This window comes from Dermochelys coriacea, chromosome 20 (genome assembly GCF_009764565.3).
Source record: "Dermochelys coriacea isolate rDerCor1 chromosome 20, rDerCor1.pri.v4, whole genome shotgun sequence".
Taxonomy (NCBI): domain Eukaryota; kingdom Metazoa; phylum Chordata; order Testudines; family Dermochelyidae; genus Dermochelys; species Dermochelys coriacea.
Window position 1 is genome coordinate 15,530,252 of NC_050087.2, and position 17,018 is coordinate 15,547,269.

The following is a 17,018-nucleotide window of genomic DNA, read 5'->3' on the forward strand; positions in this document are numbered from 1 at the left end:
AACATGATTTATCTGTATGACGGCAGTGTCCAGGACCCCATTGTGCTAGGCGCTGTACAAACTCCAATCACAAAGACAGTCGCTGGTTCCAGTCTCTCCTCCGGCATCTTTTCCCCCTGCGTCTCCCTCGCTCTAAGCTGGCCTGACAAGGCTGGCCCAGGCACAGATGGGGAAGGAGGTTTCTACCCAGTAGAGAAGGCAGCAGTCCCCCGGAGGAGCAGTGAGGGGGAAATGCCTAACCGGTTTGAAGCCAGAGCTTGATCAGTTTCAGACTGAGCTGACGTAACGGGGCGTCCCGGATCCGTGGAGCCTTCCCCAGCAGAAAGTAGGTAGACGTGGAGTGGAAAAAAACAGCCCCTTTATTAAAAGACAAAGATCTATCATGCATCCAGCCGCTGCGGGCTCCTGGCTGGGCCCGAGCCCTGCCAGGGCACTGCGCTGCGGGGCAGTCCCCTAGTTGGGGGATTCTCAACCCCCCACTGGCCCTCCTAGCCAGCCCCACCTGCTCCCCAGGTGTTTCAGTGCTGGCTAGGTGGTTTGTTCTCTCCCCAAGAGCGCTGCAGTGGTGCCAGGGTGAATCAGTCCATCTGGCGCCGGCAGCATCCCTTAAAGGGTTAATGATGAGAGCGCCTCAGGGCAGGGGCAACCCCATGGAGTTAAATACCTATAGCAGAGGGAAGATCCAAATGACAACCCGGGTTGGTCAGAATTGTCAGCCCTCTTTTACAAGTGGGGAAACAGGTGCAGAAAGGGGGCCGGGGGTGGGACTTGACCAAGGTCACAAAGCAAGTCAGTGGGACAGCTGGGATAGAACCCAGGAGTCATGGCTGCCAGCCCAACCCCCAAACTGCACTCCTCTCTCAGAGCTGGGGCTGGAACCCAGGAGTCCTGACACCCAGCTCCCCTTGCTCTAACCACTAGGCCCCACTCTCCTCCCACAGCTGGGGCTAGAAGCCAGCCCACCCCCCACTCTAACCTCTAGCTCCTGCTGCCTGACTAATACATTGGTCACAGCAGTAGCAGATTTACCCGGGTAACGGGGCTTTTTGAGCTTTCCTCCCCTATACACATAAGTACAAAAAGAAAAGGGGCAGGATTGCAGGACTCCCAGCATCCCTTGCAGCCAAGCCAGGCTGGGGGCGGCGGGGGGGAGAGCAGAGTGGGTGGGCTCCCCTTGCTGGCACAGGGGGCTACAGCTTCCACCCAGCTCGTGTTTCGAATCCAAGCCAGCTCTGGTGAGGGTGGGGGGGGATTGGAGGTATCGCCCCCTGCTGGCAGGTTGGTCCCTGACCACCTGCTCCACGGCTGTAACAGCTGGCACCATCCCCGTGGCGCATCCGGCCAGGTGGGAGTTTCCGTCCCGGCAAGAGCCCAGTCTGAGCCTGAGCTGGGGCAGTTCGGATCCACCTGCATTGGCTTCCACCACAGCCTGGCAAGCAGCGGGCAAGAGGGAGCTGGTGCTGGGGTCATATATCTGCCTCCTGTTGGGGTGTCCTTTACATCATGCCGGGACAGGGTCCCCTCAACCTCCTCCTGGGACGGGGGTCTCCTTTACCTCATCCCAGGTCTCCTGAACCTCCAGCCGGGACGGGGTCCCTTCTATGTCCTGCCGGGACGGGGTCCCTTCTATGTCCTGCCGGGATGGGGTCCCCGCTATGTCCTGCCAGAACGGGGTCCCTTCTACGTCCTGCCGGGAAGGAGTTTACATCTGGCAGACATGGGGGTCCATCTCTGTTCTCCAGGCCCGGAGTCCCCTGCCCGTCCGCCAACACTATGAGCACATCACGTAGCTGGCTGGGAAGGGCTGGGCCTGGCCCCCATCCTGGCACAGGTTGGTGTAGAGGTTGGGCCGGTTGGTGCTGGTGCCCAGGGGGCCGTAGTCAGCAGAGATCCCTGAGTCAGACACCAGCAAGTAGCTGTATTTGAGCGGGCGCTGGTGCCCACAGGGTGCCAGCAGCTCCGAACTGGGGTCGAAGACGGTGTACTCGAAGCTGGAAGAGGACGAGACCCACTCCCCTGGGACGGGCTCCGGTGTGGCCCCCGGGGGGCCCAGCTCCTGCCCCATGGCAGGGGGGGCTTCAACGCCCGCACTACTCCAGGCATCCAGCAGGAGCAGAGAGTCCTCACCCAGGCTGCATGGCATCCGCTGTTCATCCAGCACCAGGTAGTCACCCTGGAGCTCTGCGGGCAGCTGAGGGCGGGTGGGCAGGGCCGAGCCCTGGGCTTTGGGGGGCAGAGGGGGCACCGGCCCCTCCGCCTTGGATTCGCGGCCCTCGGACAGCACCTCCAGCAGGCTGGGCTGCTCCTCCAAGTAGCCAGGGTTCCCACTCCACCAGAGGCAGGCGTTTCTTTGTCCCAGCCAGAGCTGCGAAGGCAACAGGGCCTGGATCACCAGAGGGGCTGGGTGCGGGGGCACCTACTGAGCCAGGCCTGGTGGTCTGAGCCCCCTCTCTGCACCCCTGGACTCTCAAGTTCTGCCTGTCCCCCAGCACCCACCCTGGGCCAGATCCTGCCAGCCCCTTTGTTTTAAACCAAGGATTTATGTAGGGCCTGCAACAACAATGCCTAGCATTTGACAGCATGAAAACCAGCCCGGGGCTCACTCCCCATCTTGGCCCTTCTCTGGCGGCTTCCCCATCTCTAAGCATTTCCTCCCAGGACAATCTCCCTGGTCCCCCAGCCCAGCGCATCCCCCCAGCATCAGACCCTCATAGCCCCAGCACAGATGTGGGCAGTGTGGTGACCCCCCCCAGCAGGCCCTGCTGGCCAGACCCTTCCATGTGTCGATGGGCTGCAGCCCCCTGTGGCGCCCCTGGCCAGGGCAGAATCCGGTACCTGGAAGTTCCCCTTGTAGAGGGTGAAAAGCCCCTCGAATTTGTGCTCCGGGCTGGGAATCACAGGCCACAGCTGCTTCTTCAAAAACCTTGCAGGGGGTGCGGGGGGGACAGTGGTGAACAGGAGACAAGCCTGGGTGTGAATTTCCACACCCCCCCCCACAATGGAAATGCGTGTGCACCCATCCTGCGATCGCTCGTGGGCCATTGGCTGCAGGGGGCTCAGGAGAAATGGCCCCCAGTGCCGCCCCCACACCTCGTGCATCCCCTCCCACACGCAACCGCCAAGCATATGCACACACGTTGCCACATGCATGTGCATGCTACCATAGACAAGTACGTGCACGCACCCCTGGGGACACCCCTCCATGCACACATGCCTTGTGCATACTCTCACACACGTGCCCAGTCCCACACACACGTGTGAGGTGTGTGTGCACATGTGCACCCCTGCGAACACACATCCATGCACGCGCATGTGCCTCACACACAAATGCATACCGCTCCCAAACATGACTGCACACAGGGGCATCTGTACACACAGCCTCGCAGCCCCCTTGCACCCCCCCACCCCCACTCCTCTGCCCACCTGGGCACCACACCCAGTTTGGCAGGTGTGTGCATATGAGTAAGGCTGGGGTTGGATCTCTCCCCCCACCAGCGCCTTGAAGCCTTAGCCTGGAGGGGCCCAGCAGGTGGGGGAAGGGTCCCGGTGGGCATGGGTGCGGCGGGCGGTACCTGCGGTGGGTGAGCAGGGCAAAGAGGGCCAAGAGCACCACGATGAGCACCAGGATGAGCGACAGCGACAGGATCAGGGGGTCCAGATCTGCAAGGTGGGGCAGCAGGGTCAGCCCAGGCTGTGGGAACGAGTGACCCCAGGGATGGCGCCAGCTGCCTCCAGTGGGATGATAGAGAAGGGCCCAGGATCGGACCCCCAGACCATCCCGTGGCCCCCTCCACCCCCACCCCGCTATCCCCCGCCACCCTATGGGCCCTCCACCCGCATCCTCCCCGACCGGCCCATGGCCTCTCTACCCCCATCCCCCATCCTCCCGCTCTATCCTATGGCCTCCCACCCACACTCCACCCTGCTATGCCCCGCCAGCCCATGGCCCCTCCACCCCCATCCCCACCCCGCTATTTCCAGCCATGCAACGACCCCTCTACCCCCACCCCACTATCCCTCGCCACCCTACGGCCCCTCCACTCCCACCCCGCTATCCCCCTCCACCCTACGGCCCCTCCACCCCCGCCCCCACCCTGCTATTCCCCGCTACCCTCTGGCCCCTCCACCCCCACCCCCACCCTGCTATCCCCCACCCCCACCACCCAACAGCCCCTCTAACCCTGCCCCCACCCCGCTATCCCCCGCCACCCTCTGGCCCCCCCAACTCCCATCCCCACCACCCAACGACCCCTCCATCCCCACCCCACTATCCCCCCCCACCCTCCAGCCCCTCCACCCCCACCACCCAACAACCCCCCCCACCTCCACCCTGCTATCCCCCGCCACCCTCCGGCCCCTCCACCCCCACCCCCATCACCCAATGACCACCCCACCCCCATCCTCACCCCGCTATCCCCCGCCACCCTCTGGCCCCTCCACCCCCACCCCCACTACCCAATGACCCCTCCACCTCCACCCCCACCCCGCTATCCCCCACCCCCACCACCCAACAGCCCCTCTACCCCTGCCCCCACCCTGCTATCCCCCACCACCCTCCGGCCCCTCCACCCCCATCCCCACCACCCAACGACCCCCCCACCCCCACCCTGCTATCCTCCGGCCCCTTCACCCCCACCACCCAACGACTCCTCCACCCCCACCCCCACCCCCCACAATTCCCCGCCACCCAACGCGGGGGGCAGGGCAGCGGGGGGGGGTCTCACCGCGGGGCGTCACCACGGTGACCGGCGCCGACCAGGCGCTCCAGTAGCCGCTGTAGCTGACGCCGTCGGGCTTGGCGCGCACGGCCAGGGCGTAACGGGTCCGGCCCCGCAGGTTGAGGATGAGGCACTCGGTGCGGCCGTCGGGGATGTCGACCTGCGGGGGCCGGGAGGGCAGGGTGAGGGGCGGCCGGGCGGGGGCGGGCGGGCGGGCGGGGGCGGGGGGGGGCACGCTCACCATCTGGCGCTCGGCGCCCTCGGGGGCGAAGGCCACCTCGTAGCGCAGGCTGCTCTCCAGGTAGCGGAGGCCGGGCGGCTGCCAGCTCACCGTCAGCTGCCCCGGGCTCTCGGTCGCACGCACCGTCAGGTTGGACGGAGGGTCCAGGAGAACTGCGGCGGGGGGGGGAGACGTGAGCTGGTGTGTCCAGGGGTCTGGGAATGGGGCTCGAGGCCTTTCCCCTCTAGGGGGCGCCGGCCCCGGGGTGGGGGGGGCCTGGCTGGGTCGGGAGGCTGGGAATGGGGCTCGAGGCCTTTCCCTAATAGGGGGCGCCAGCCCCGAGGTGGGGGGGGCCTGGCTGGGTTGGGAGGCTGGGAATGGGGCTCGAGGCCTTTCCCCTCTAGGGGGCGCTGGCCCCGGGGTGGGGGGGGGCTGGCTGGGTCAGGAGGCTGGGAATGGGGCTCGAGGCCTTTCCCCTCTAGGGGGCGCCGGCCCCGGGGGGGGGCCAGGCTGGGTTGGGAGGCTGGGAATGGGGCTCGAGGCCTTTCCCCAATAGGGGGCGCCAGCCCCGAGGTGGGGGGGGCCTGGCTGGGTCGGGAGGCTGGGAATGGGGCTCGAGGCCTTTCCCCTCTAGGGGGCGCCGGCCCCGGGGGGGGGCCTGGCTGGGTCGGGAGGCTGGGAATGGGGCCTTTCCCCTCTAGGGGGCGCCAGCCTCAATCCAGTCCCAAGGAGGGGCACGGGTTGGCTCGGGGGCGTGGGGAGTGGGTCATGGGGACTTTCCCCATCAAGGGGGCACCAGCTCCCGTCTGGCCCGGGGCAGGGGAATTAGCTGGGTCGGGGGGTGGGGAGTGGGGCATGGGGTCTTTCCCCTCTAGACACTGGCTCTGATCTGGCCCGGGGCAGGGACTGGCTGAGGGGGCAGGGAATGGGTCACGGGGCCTTTCCCCTCTACGGGGTGCCAGCTCCAATCCGGCCCGGGGCAGGAGGACTGGCTGGGCTGGGGGGACGTGGGGCCTTTCCCCTCCCGGCTCTCACACCTACCCACTTGGTTGACCATGATGGTGCGGGCGTGGACGATGTTGCTGCTATTGCCAGCGTAGGCACCAACATGCAGGGGGGTGAAGGACGGGGTGTCCTGGGGGGGGAAGATGCAGGTGAAGCGGGTGCTGTTCCAGGGCGTCCGGGCCACGCTCAGGTTGCAGCGCTGCGGGGCGTCCCCCCTGTCAGAGGCGGGGAGAGAGGGGGGCAGGGGGTCAGCAGCAGCAGAGCCTGGGGGAAGGGGAGGCCTGGGGCCCTTTCATGCACGCCCTCTGCCTGGGGCAGCGGACGTGGGATGGGGGTATCAGCAGAGGGGGCATGCTTGGTGGGGCACATGCTGGGGCCGGCCTGGGGGGACACAGCCTGAGGGTGCAGAGGGAGGGGGCAAGGGGCAGGCTGTGGGGTGAGATTTGGGGGCACAGAGGCAGGCATGGCAGGGACGGGGGCATGATGGCAGCACTGGCATTCCAAGACTTGCCCTCTCCCCCCTCATCTCCCTGCAGAGGGGCCCCCGGTGGGGAGAGGGACGGGGACTCACTCCACGACGTAGAAGAAGCCATATTCCGTGGCGCTCGGCGGGCTGCTGCTCTCCCAGAAGCAGGTCAGGTCCTCCAGGCAGCGCGTGAAACATTTGGGGTCCAGGGGCTCCTCACCCAGAAGCAGGGCAGCTGGGGGCACAGGGAGGGCCAAGTTAGCAGCCACTTCTCCCCCACCATCCACACGGACCAATTAACAACCCCCCACCCAAAGTCATCGAGCGATCCCCCCAATCCTAGTCCTGCACCCCCAAAGCCTGGGCAGCGAAGAACACCGCTACCCTGCAGCAAACCCTGCGCCCCAGTAATATCCTGCTGCTGGGGGTTCTGAGGGTTAACAATCCCTTGCCCTGAACGGCCCAGGGAGGTGGCTCCAAGAGAGACCTTCACAGCCAGGCACAAGAACAACCCCAACCCCCAGCAGGCAACAGGCCCCAGCTGCCGCTGAGAGTGAGGGGTGTCCTCTGGAGCCAGCCGGTCCTGCCCAAGGGGTCCTGGGGGCAGACCTCCACTCCCTGGGTCTACCCCACTGCAGGCGGACACACCGTGAATGGCACAGGGCACTCCATTGGCACCGTGCAGGAGAGTTAATGTGTGGGCGGGAGAGTCCAGGTGAATGTGTGTGTGTGTGTGTGAGCATCTATGTGTGCATGAGAGTCTACTCACTCATGAAGGGCTATTCAATAGGGGGTCTGTGTGTGTGTGTGTGTGTGTGTGTGTGTATCTGTGTGCATGTGTAGCTCTGTGTCTGCAGATGTGTGTGTACCTCTGTGTACCTCTGTGTGTGTGTGTGTGCGTGTGCATGTGTGTGAAGGTAGGTGTGTGTATATATAGATATATGGGTGTGGATGTGTGTAGGAATAGGTGTGTGTGTCTCTGTGTGAAGGTACGTGTGTGTGTCTATGTATGGGAGAGGTAGGACTAGGTGTATGTGTACATGTGTGTGATTGTGTGTAGAAAATAACAACACAGCTCCTCACTACACTGTTATACTGTGTCCGGGCAGCGCCCGGCACAACTGGGCCTTTGGGCTCTGCCATAATCCAGATAATACATATGATTAGTTCATGCTTCGTTTATTAGACCAGGGCCTATTCCAGGCATTTCACGGGGATTCAGCCATGTGCAGACACAGAATTCTCCTTAGCCTCTGTCATGTCACTTGAAGCTACTTTCTGTTAACAACTCCCAGTCTGCATCACGCATGGAGTCAAGAAATGATCTTTAATTAACTGTTTTATATTATTACCTTATAGGCTATGTTCCCTTTATATAATTTAGGAAAGTAGATTAGATCGATAGACAGATAGATAGAAAGGGTGTATGGGGATAGATAGATAGATAGATAGATAGATAGATGTGTATGGGAATAGATAGATTAGATTAGATTAGATTTTAGAAAACAATATATTCTTTATAACCCTAATTTAGGAGCAAAATTCAAGTTAACCGTGACTATGGAGGCACGAGCAGCATCTCATTCAGATATTAAGAGAAGACAAAATGTCTGTACAGTAGAGGAATAAAATATCAGAGAAACATAGAAATGTGGGACTGGAAGGGATCTCGAGAGCTCATCGGGTCCAGCCCGCTGTGCTGAGGCAGGAGCAAATAAACCTTGACCATCTCTGACTGGGGTTTGTCCAACTTGTTCTTTAAAACCTCGTGTTGGGGATCCCACAACCGCTCTTGGACACCTGGTCCAGAGCTTAGCTCCCCTTAGGATTGATTAGAAAGTTTTTCCTAATATCTAACCTAAATCTCCCTCGCTGCAGATGAAGCCCATTGCTTCTTGTCCTACCCTCCAGGGACAGGGAGAACCATTGATCACCGTCCTCTTTGTAACAGCCCTTAAGATATTTGAAGACTGTTCTCAGCTCCCCTGTCTCAGTTGTCTTTTCTCAGGACTAAACATGCCCAGGGTTTAATCTTCTCTCACAGATCTGGTTTTCTAAACCTTGGATCATTTTTGTGGGTCTCCTCTGGCCACTCTCCAATTTGTCCACATCTTCCCTAAAGTGCGGCACCCAGAACTGGACCCAGGACTCCAGCTGAGGCCTCCCCAGTGCAGAGCAGAGCGGGACAGTTATCTCCCACATCTCACGTACGACACTCCTGCTAATACACCCCGGAATATTAGCCGGTTTCACAACTGCATCACATTGCTGACTCGTTCAATTTGTGACTCACTCTAGCCCCCAGCTCCTCTTCCTGACACTAGACGTTTGATTTTTCCTTCCTGAGTGAAGTACTTTGCACTTGTCTTTACTGAATTTCATCTTATTGATTTCAGGCCAATTTTCCAATTTGTCAGGGCTGTTTTGAATTCTAATCCTGTCCTCCAAAGTGCTTGGAACCCCTCCCAGCTTAGTGTTAGCTACAAACATATAAGCACAAGCTCCACTCCGTTAGCCAAGACACTAATACAAATATTGAACAGTACTGGACCCAGGACTGACCCCTGTGGGACCCCAGCAGACACACCCTCACAGTTTGACAGCCAACCATTGATAACTACTCTCTGAGTACAATTTTCAACCAGTTGTGCACCCACCTATCTATCTATTTTACATCTAGATGCATTTCCTTAGTTGGCTTATGAGACTGTCACATGGACTGCATCAAAAGTATTACTGAAATCAAGATATTTCCTGTCTACAGCTCACTGGGCCAGTAACCCTGCCAATGAAGGAAATTAGGTTGGTTTGGCATGATTTGTTCTTGACAAATCCATCCTGGCTAGTCCTTATTATCCTATTATCCTCTAGGGACTTACCAATTATTTAATAATTTGTTTCAATATCTTTTCAGGTACAGAAGTCAGGCTGACTGGTCTATAATTCTCTGGATCTTCTTTGTTCCCCTTTTAAAAGATAGATACTACATTTGCCCCTGTCCAGTCCTCTGGGACCTCACCCATCCTCCAGGAGCTCTTGAAGATAATTGCTAACAGCTCCGAGACAGCTTCAGCTCGTTCCTTAAGTAACCTAGTATGGCTTTCATCAGACCTTGCCAACTTGAATGAATCTCACTTATTTAAATTCGCTTTAACCTGATCTTTCCTTGTTTTGGCTTGCACTCCTTCCCCCTGGGTTAATATTCATTGTGTTGAGAACCTGGACACCGTTAGCCATTTTAATGAAGACTGACGCAAAATAGGCATTAGACACTTCGGCCTTCTTGATGTCATCAGTTATTAGTGCTCCTTCCCCGCTAAGTAGAGGACCTGCACTTTCCTTTGACTTTCTCTTGCTCCTAATGGATTTAAAGAACCTCTTCTTCTTGCTTTATATGGCCCTTGCAGGTGTAAATCGTTTTGTGCCTTAGCCTGTCTGATTTTGTCCTTACATGCTTGTTCTCCTCCTGAGCAGGTTTCCCCTTTTAGTAGGAGCCCTTTTTGATTTTCAGGTCATTAAAGAGCTCCTGAAGGAGCCCCGTTGGCCTCTTACTGTTCTTCTGATCTCTCCTTTGTATTGGGATACTTCGAAGTTGTTCCTTTGATTGTGTCTCCTTGAGAAACACTCCTCACCTCCTTTATCCCATAGATTTTCTCCCCAGGGGACCTCAGCTGCCAGTTCTCGGAGTTTGTCAGCGTCAGCTTTTTTGATGTCCACTGTCCTGTTCCCGCTGCTCTCACTCCTTCCTTTCCCTCGAAACATGGAACCTATCCCGTCACAATCACTTCCACCCAAATCACCTTCCAACTTCAGATTCGTGACCAATTCCTCCCCACTGGTCAGAATCAAGTCAAAACTGCCCTTTCCCCCGGTTCCTTCCTCCACTGGCGGGAACAAACAGCTGGCCCAGCACATTCCAGCAGCGTACTGGAAATCTTGCCATATGACTTTCCCGACAGATGTGTGGGGAGGTGAAGTGCCCCCTACTTACTACCAGGTCTTGTGTTTTGGATCCTTTTGTTATTTATTCTAGAAATGCCTCCTCCAGCTTCTCTTCCTGATCTAGGGGTAAACCCCTCACCGTGATGTCACCTCCTCTCCCCCCCCCCCTTAATCTTTTAGTTGCTCTGCCTCCCACCTCCTTCTGGGCAAAGACTATACAAACCAACCTTGTATGCTACACACGATAAGGACGTTTCAGACTATGTACGTGCTTAGATGTCCGAGGTAAAATACAGTTTGGAAAACATATGCCAAGAGGCTAGATACTAAACATACACACACAATATACAGCTATACACACGCTTAGCTATAGAAACACATTTTCTTTATAGATACACAGTCACATAAATAGATGTGAGATGTGTGTGTATCATATATGTGCGTGTATATATATATATTTGTGTGTGTGTGTATATGTACACAAGATACACATATTTATGCACATTCACACATTTTACGTAGATACACATATACACAAAGAGACATATACTCACATATTTTGTATAGACACACAAATTATACATACACTTCTCTATCTGTGCATAGATCCACATCTAGCTGTCTACACACGGCACCTTACCACACATATCTCCCAAAACATATTTCACATAACATGCACCCCCCCATCTGTATATAGATATGGAGCTACCTCATTAGCTATACAGGGTTTCAGAGTAGCAACCGTGTTCGTCTGTATTCGCAAAAAAGAAAAGGAGGACTTGTGGCACCTTAGAGACTAACAAATTTGTTTGAGCATAAGCTTTCGTGAGCTACAGCTCACTTCATCGGATGCATTCGGTGGAAAATACAGTGGGGAGATTCTGATGAAGTGAGCTGTAGCTCACGAAAGCTTATGCTCAAATAAATTTGTTAGTCTCTAAGGTGCCACAAGTCCTCTTTTTCTCATTAGCTATACAGTTCATAACTTTACCATATAAGTTTCTCAAAATATATTTCCCATAACACACATGCTTGTACAACTGCCCATCATACTTATCTGTGCATGGGCTGGGAAGGAGAAGATGTTTATCAGTAAATGTTGATTTCACCATGTACATGCACAAACTGATAAAAAGTGTTTCCGCCGATGATCACTGAAATCTACAGAGGCCAAGAAGGCCATAGTTTGATTTAAGGCTGTTTCCTTTGTGTATTTTGATACGTGACGTTGACAATTTGGGTTGTACCAGTGAGAAAGCTTGAACTTTTTCAATCTGAACATTTAATGTCATTAAATACTTGTTGTTGGCACCCCCACCCTGTTGTCTGGAAAAAAACCCGTAATTTTGTGCAGCTGTGAAGATTTAGCTCAATGCAAATCTAAAAAAAAAAAGACTTACAAAGAAACCCTGAGATTCTCCGTCAAAATGATCAAAAATAAAAATCAAATTTGGCCAAGTCTAGCTCTGCAGCACTCGTAAGAGGTTACCGCTAATTACTTCTGCTTTTATCTAACGGGTCTCTCTCAGCAGAGTCTCCGACACGCTGCACTACAGAACTGCCAGGCAGCCCCATTAGCATGGGCTAGGAAACGAACCTAGATCAGCACACGGGCCAGTGGGTCAGCGATAAACTCTGCCGGAGAGGTGGGCTGCTAGGGGGCTTTTCCCCAACCTCAGCATTCTTCTGGAGATGCTCAGATCGCTGGCGGGTAGGGCCATGTAGGCATTTGAATGGAGGGATGGGTGTGTGTGGGGATAGATAGATAGATAGAGGGGGGGTGTGGGGATAGATAGATAGATAGATAGATAGAGGGGGGGTGTGGGGATAGATAGATAGATAGATAGATAGATAGATAGATAGAGGGGGTGTGTGGGGATGAATGGATAGATCGATCAATGGGGTGGGTCAGCTCTGCTGTAGTTTGGGCTCTCGATAGGACAGACGGGTCTGAGGATGGAGAGCCGACTGGAGGGACACGTGTGTCTGGGGGTCGATCAGGCAGCCCCACACGCTGGGCTAAGACATCAGAATATGTTTCACAACCACATTCACTAGAGCCTGGTGCACACACGTGCATGCGCGCACACAGCAGGCACTCAGCACAAACGCCTGCAAGCGCACCCCCACACTCACACACGTGCACACCCCCCACACTCACGCTTGCACTCACACACATTCACGCACACTCATGCTCACTCACAGTCGCACACACACTTCTGCTCATGCTCACGCACGCACTCATGCACACACGCTCATGCATGCGCTCACACTCATGCACACACACTCACTAGCTGTCAGGATCTAAGAGCAGAGGCAGGAAATCAGTTTCCTGTTATGAAACGCTCCTGCCCCATGCCTCTGCCTGGCCCCCGGGCCACTCGCCCTCCCCCAGCCCGCAGGGCACTGCCAGCCCCCAGGGCCCGCACTGGTACCTTGGATGTTGAAGCCATTGTCGGGGCCAGCTCCCTCCTGCATGGTGCAGGTGGCCCAGGCCAGCAGGGTGCAGAGGGCAGCAATGTGGCTCCACCGAGGCTCCATGGTCCTGAGCGCTGAGCCGTCTGGCCTGGCAGGGCTCCCTGGCTCCTGGCTGCAGGTTGTGGCTGCACTCCGCGAGGCAGGCAGGCTGGGAGGGGACAGATAAGGGCTGGGCTGGGGCTGATGCTAGGAGAGGCTGAGGAGCACGGCAGGGAATTGGAGAGGAGCCAGGAGGGGTAGAGACACCCCCATGTCTCCACCAATGCCCCCTCCGCTGCCTTGGGGAGCGGATCACTGCCCCGTGGGATCCGGGGAGGAGCAGATCTCTGCCCTGTGGGATCTGGGGGGGAGCAGATCTCTGCCCCGTGGGATCTGGGGGGAGCAGATCTGTGCCCCGTGGGATCTGGGTGGGAGCAGATCTCTGCCCTGTGGGATCCAGGGGGGAAGCAGCTCTCTGCCCCGTGGGATCTGGGGGGAGCAGATCACTGCCCCATGGGATCTGGGGGGAGCAGATCACTGCCCTGTGGAATGCAGGGAGGAGTGAATCAGTGCCCTGTGGGATCCAGAGGGTTCTACCTGGTGGGATCCAGTGGGGGGCTGTGTGGATCACTGGCTGGTGGGCTCCAGAAGGGAGTGGATCCCCATCACACAGGATTCACTGGCCCATAGGATGCACAGCTGGGGAGTTGGTCAGACGAGGCAGTGAATCCCCACCCCGTGGGCTCTAGCAGGGCTGATCCTGTGCTTTGCAGATCGAGGGTGCAGCAGGGGGATTGAGCAGGAGATGGCTCTCACCATGCCACAAACAGGGACACTCAGGCTCCGGGTCGCAGGACCTGGACCAAACCGGGGGGAGGGGTGGTGCACCCCAGACCCAGAGGGTGCTGGAAAGAAGGTGTTCAAGGGGTTTAGACACCCCCCGCCTGCACTCCCCAACCATCTGGCTGGAAGAAGGGCAGGTCCCTTCCCAGCAGCAGCAAGATAATCAAACCCTCCCAGGGGACGTTGGAACTGGGCAGCAGATAAAAGAGGGCGTTGTGATGCCAGCACATTGGTATTGCTGGGTTTTGTGCATTGCAAGAGCCCTAGAGGTGCCAACCAAGATCAGGTCCCTATTGGGCCAGGAGCTGCACAAACCCCGACCGAGCTCAGGGCCCCCATCAGCCACGCAGCCGGGAGGGGGGAGCGGTTACTCCTCCTCTGAACACAAGTGGTGCCTTTTTAAATTTTTACTCACCCAGCGACGCTCCGGGTCTTCGGCGGTGGGGGTCTTCAGGGCCGCCGAGGACCCAGCGCGCCGCCCGGTGGGTACAAACAGGTGGCCCTGTTCGCTCCACCTAGCTACGCCACTGGCCCCCGTTGTGCCAGGCACTGCCCAGACCCAGTGAGATAGTCCTTGCCCCAAGCAGTCCCGGTCTAAACTCACAAGCCAGACCAAAGTAGATTCATTATCCCCATTGTATGGGTGGGGAAACCAAGGCACAGAGCCGTGCTGTGCAGTCACGAGGGCGTCTGTGGCACAGCTGAGAATTGGACCCAGGTATTTGTAGCTTTCATTAACACCCCTGTCCCCACTTTGTACTATGAAAAACAAACTGTCCCACGTTCAATCAAAGCCAGGCCCCACACTCCGGCCCCCCGTGACGCAGGTGAGATCTGTCACAGCAAGAACATGGGCGGGACAGGCTGAAACAAACACGGCGTGTTGGCCAGAGATAAGGCGCTGGAGTGGCACCGGGCTGGACCGGGCTGTTTACACCAAGCCCCGGGCCTCTTTGAAACAGCTGAATAGCACAATCCCGCGGGGGTGGTAACTGAGCGTCCCGCTCAACACCCCCAGCCCCACCCCCAACACGTGCACAAGTGTTGCCATAAAACGAGGAATACACACATGCAGCCCCGGACACACTGGTGCAGGCACACCCTTGCACACACACAACTACACGGATGCACAAATAAATGTACATTCCTGCATGCACCTCCCCCCCCAGAATACAGGCACATCCCTGCATGCACACGTGACCACATACACACACGCATGCAGTGACAGACACACTAGCACACGCAACCCCCTGCACACACACGACTACACGCATGCACAAACACATGTACATTCCTGCATGCACCCCCCCCCGAATACAGGCACATCCCTGCATGCACACATGACTGCATACATACATGCATGCAGTGACAGACACACTAGCACACACACATCCCCGCACACACACCAATACACGCAAGCACACACGCACAAAGGCATGTGCCTCCCTGCATGCACCCATCCCCCCCGAATACAGGCACATCCCTGCATGCACACACATACACACACACACTCGGGCAGAGGCATGCACATACAGCCCGGCAGATGATCACACACCTGTATTATTACACACACACACCCATGCACACAAACATACACATGAGTTCCTTGCATTCTAAGGTTAAAACATCAGCCACGGGGCACTTTGTCCAGCTTGGAGTTGGGTTCTCTCCCCATCTCAGGGAAGGGGTGTGTGTGTCAGGACTCCTGGGTTCTAGCCCCAGCTCTGGGAGAGGCCTCGGGGGTTAGTGGTTGTGGGGGGGGATGGACAGGGGCCAGGGACGCTCTGTACTCCGGGAAGGCGCAGGCGATGTGTGGGGTGGGGGGGGGGGAAGGACCCATATCAGCCGTTCCCAGGACACTTCCCTCTCTCCCTGCTGCTTATCTCCCCCTCCCCACGCGGGAGAATCACGCCCCCCCACGGGGGCTCCCGCCCGATTTCCCCCACTGGGGCCTGCCTGTTAACCCTTTCGGAGCTGGGACAGCAAGAAGAAACTGGGGGTCACCACAGGCTGATGGCCCCCCTCTTGTAACCACAGGGGTCACAGTGGGGTTGGGGGAGCCAGGATCACCAAGACTGGGGGGGATATCAGGGACCCCCCCCCTTAACAGTGTGGGGGGAGGAATAAGGCTGGCTGGTTGCTAGGCAAATTTAGGGATTGGGGAGGCAGGAAACTAGTGGGGAGATGAGCATCTCACAACCCAATGGGAGAGCGGGAGGGGGGGCTTTGTATGGGGGGGGCTGATCCCTGCCCCTCCCACCCCGGGCAGTGTTACAGATTCCAAAGGGTGGGTCGTTACAATTCAGAGGCGCTATCTGATCTGGGTCTGAGACACTGTGCATGCACCCGTCACAGCATCCCTCCGTGCCTCAGTTTCCCCACCTTTCCAATGGGGAGCATGTTTATTTAGATTGTCAGCTCTGGGGCAGAGAGAGGGTCCGTGCAGCCCCTGGCCCGAAAGGGGGGGGGCCCGATCCCGGATGCAGCCTGGAAGCGCAGCTGTGAGACATTCACCAAGCTGCCTGTGGGGTTGTGGAAATTGGAATTTTCAGTAGTATTTTCATGACGTCCACAGGTGCCTCAGTTTCCCTCCGGCCATAGCCTTGATACCCAGCAGATGTGAAAGTGTTAAATCTGCTCTTTGCCCAGAGCAGGCACCTGGGGCTAGCTGGGGTGGACCCAGAGGCTCGTTTAAGGACCAGCTGGACACGCCAAACAGCCAAGGGGAGCCCCCCAGACCCCTCATTCACACCCAGCAACCCAGTCCAGGCCCCGGCACCAGAACAAAGGGGTCAGGCCAGGAGTTAAGTGCTGCCCCCCTTGGCGGGACAAAGGGCAGAGCCAGAATGGTGCCCACCGCAGCTCTGCTGGGTACACACTCTGGCTTGGCCAGGCTGCCCCATGCGACCCCCCCCAGTGCCACCCTGGGGCCCCACTGAGGCTGCGAGCTGCTGACTAATGAACCTGCTCTGATGGGATCTGGCTCTTGGGGGGCACGCAGGGGGCTGGCCGGCCTCCACCACAGGCCCAGTTCCAGAGTCACATGGGGCCGGGGGTGCTGACCCATAAGGGAGTCACCCCCAAACACCCAGCCTGGAGCAGCCCCTGTGGATCCAGGCCAGGGGTGAGCCAAGTGTTTAAAGGACAATGGACCCACAGGCGCGGCCGGGGTGAGATGGGCTCTGGGCTGGGAGCGGATCCCAGGGGGATGGGTCCCCATGGGAAGACAGAGCCCCCGGCCCCAGTGGGCATTGAATAAACTGGGGATCATGCACCCGGGAGCACCCGTGTCCAGCCGCGAGTCATAGCCGACGGCCCCGGCCCCATGCAGCCGGGCACGCCCCAGCGAGGGGCAGGGAGCCTGGCC

The 17,018-nt window shown here is 57.8% G+C and overlaps 1 protein-coding gene and 1 long non-coding RNA gene across 7 annotated transcripts in view; both read right to left on the minus strand.

The window, feature by feature from the left end:
* LOC122458387 overlaps positions 1–17,018 on the minus strand; it is a 493,263-nt gene that overhangs the window by 45,862 nt on the left and 430,383 nt on the right. The gene's annotated exons all lie outside the window — the stretch shown is intronic.
* Positions 1,716–14,205, minus strand: EPOR (erythropoietin receptor). Of its 6 annotated transcripts, XM_038378669.2 has the most exons (9): positions 14,067–14,205; positions 12,787–12,977; positions 6,515–6,644; positions 5,980–6,158; positions 4,960–5,111; positions 4,725–4,878; positions 3,573–3,660; positions 2,836–2,923; positions 1,716–2,365 (listed from the first exon to the last, which is right to left on the minus strand). In XM_038378669.2, the coding sequence occupies exons 2-9, from the start codon at positions 12,890–12,892 to the stop codon at positions 1,772–1,774; spliced, it is 1,491 nt and encodes a 496-aa protein (XP_038234597.1). In that variant the 5' UTR covers positions 12,893–12,977; positions 14,067–14,205; the 3' UTR covers positions 1,716–1,771. The 6 variants fall into 6 exon arrangements, with proteins under 6 accessions (XP_038234597.1, XP_043362820.1, XP_038234599.1 ...); XM_043506885.1 differs by having other exon boundaries at positions 4,725–5,111; XM_038378671.2 differs by lacking the exon at positions 14,067–14,205 and having other exon boundaries at positions 5,980–6,073; positions 12,787–14,022.

What these genes read in the sequence shown, in the direction of transcription:
- EPOR (XM_043506885.1), bottom strand. Translation starts at nt 12,892, where the DNA reads ATGGAGCCTCGGTGGAGCCACATTGCTGCCCTCTGCACCCTGCTGGCC. An exon ending in CATCATGGTCAACCAAGTGG is followed by an intron (nt 5,112 to 5,979) that starts GTAGGTGTGAGA and finishes CCCCCGCCGCAG; the next exon opens with TTCTCCTGGACCCTCCGTCC. An exon ending in TCTACAAGGGGAACTTCCAG is followed by an intron (nt 2,366 to 2,835) that starts GTACCGGATTCT and finishes TTGCCTTCGCAG; the next exon opens with CTCTGGCTGGGACAAAGAAA.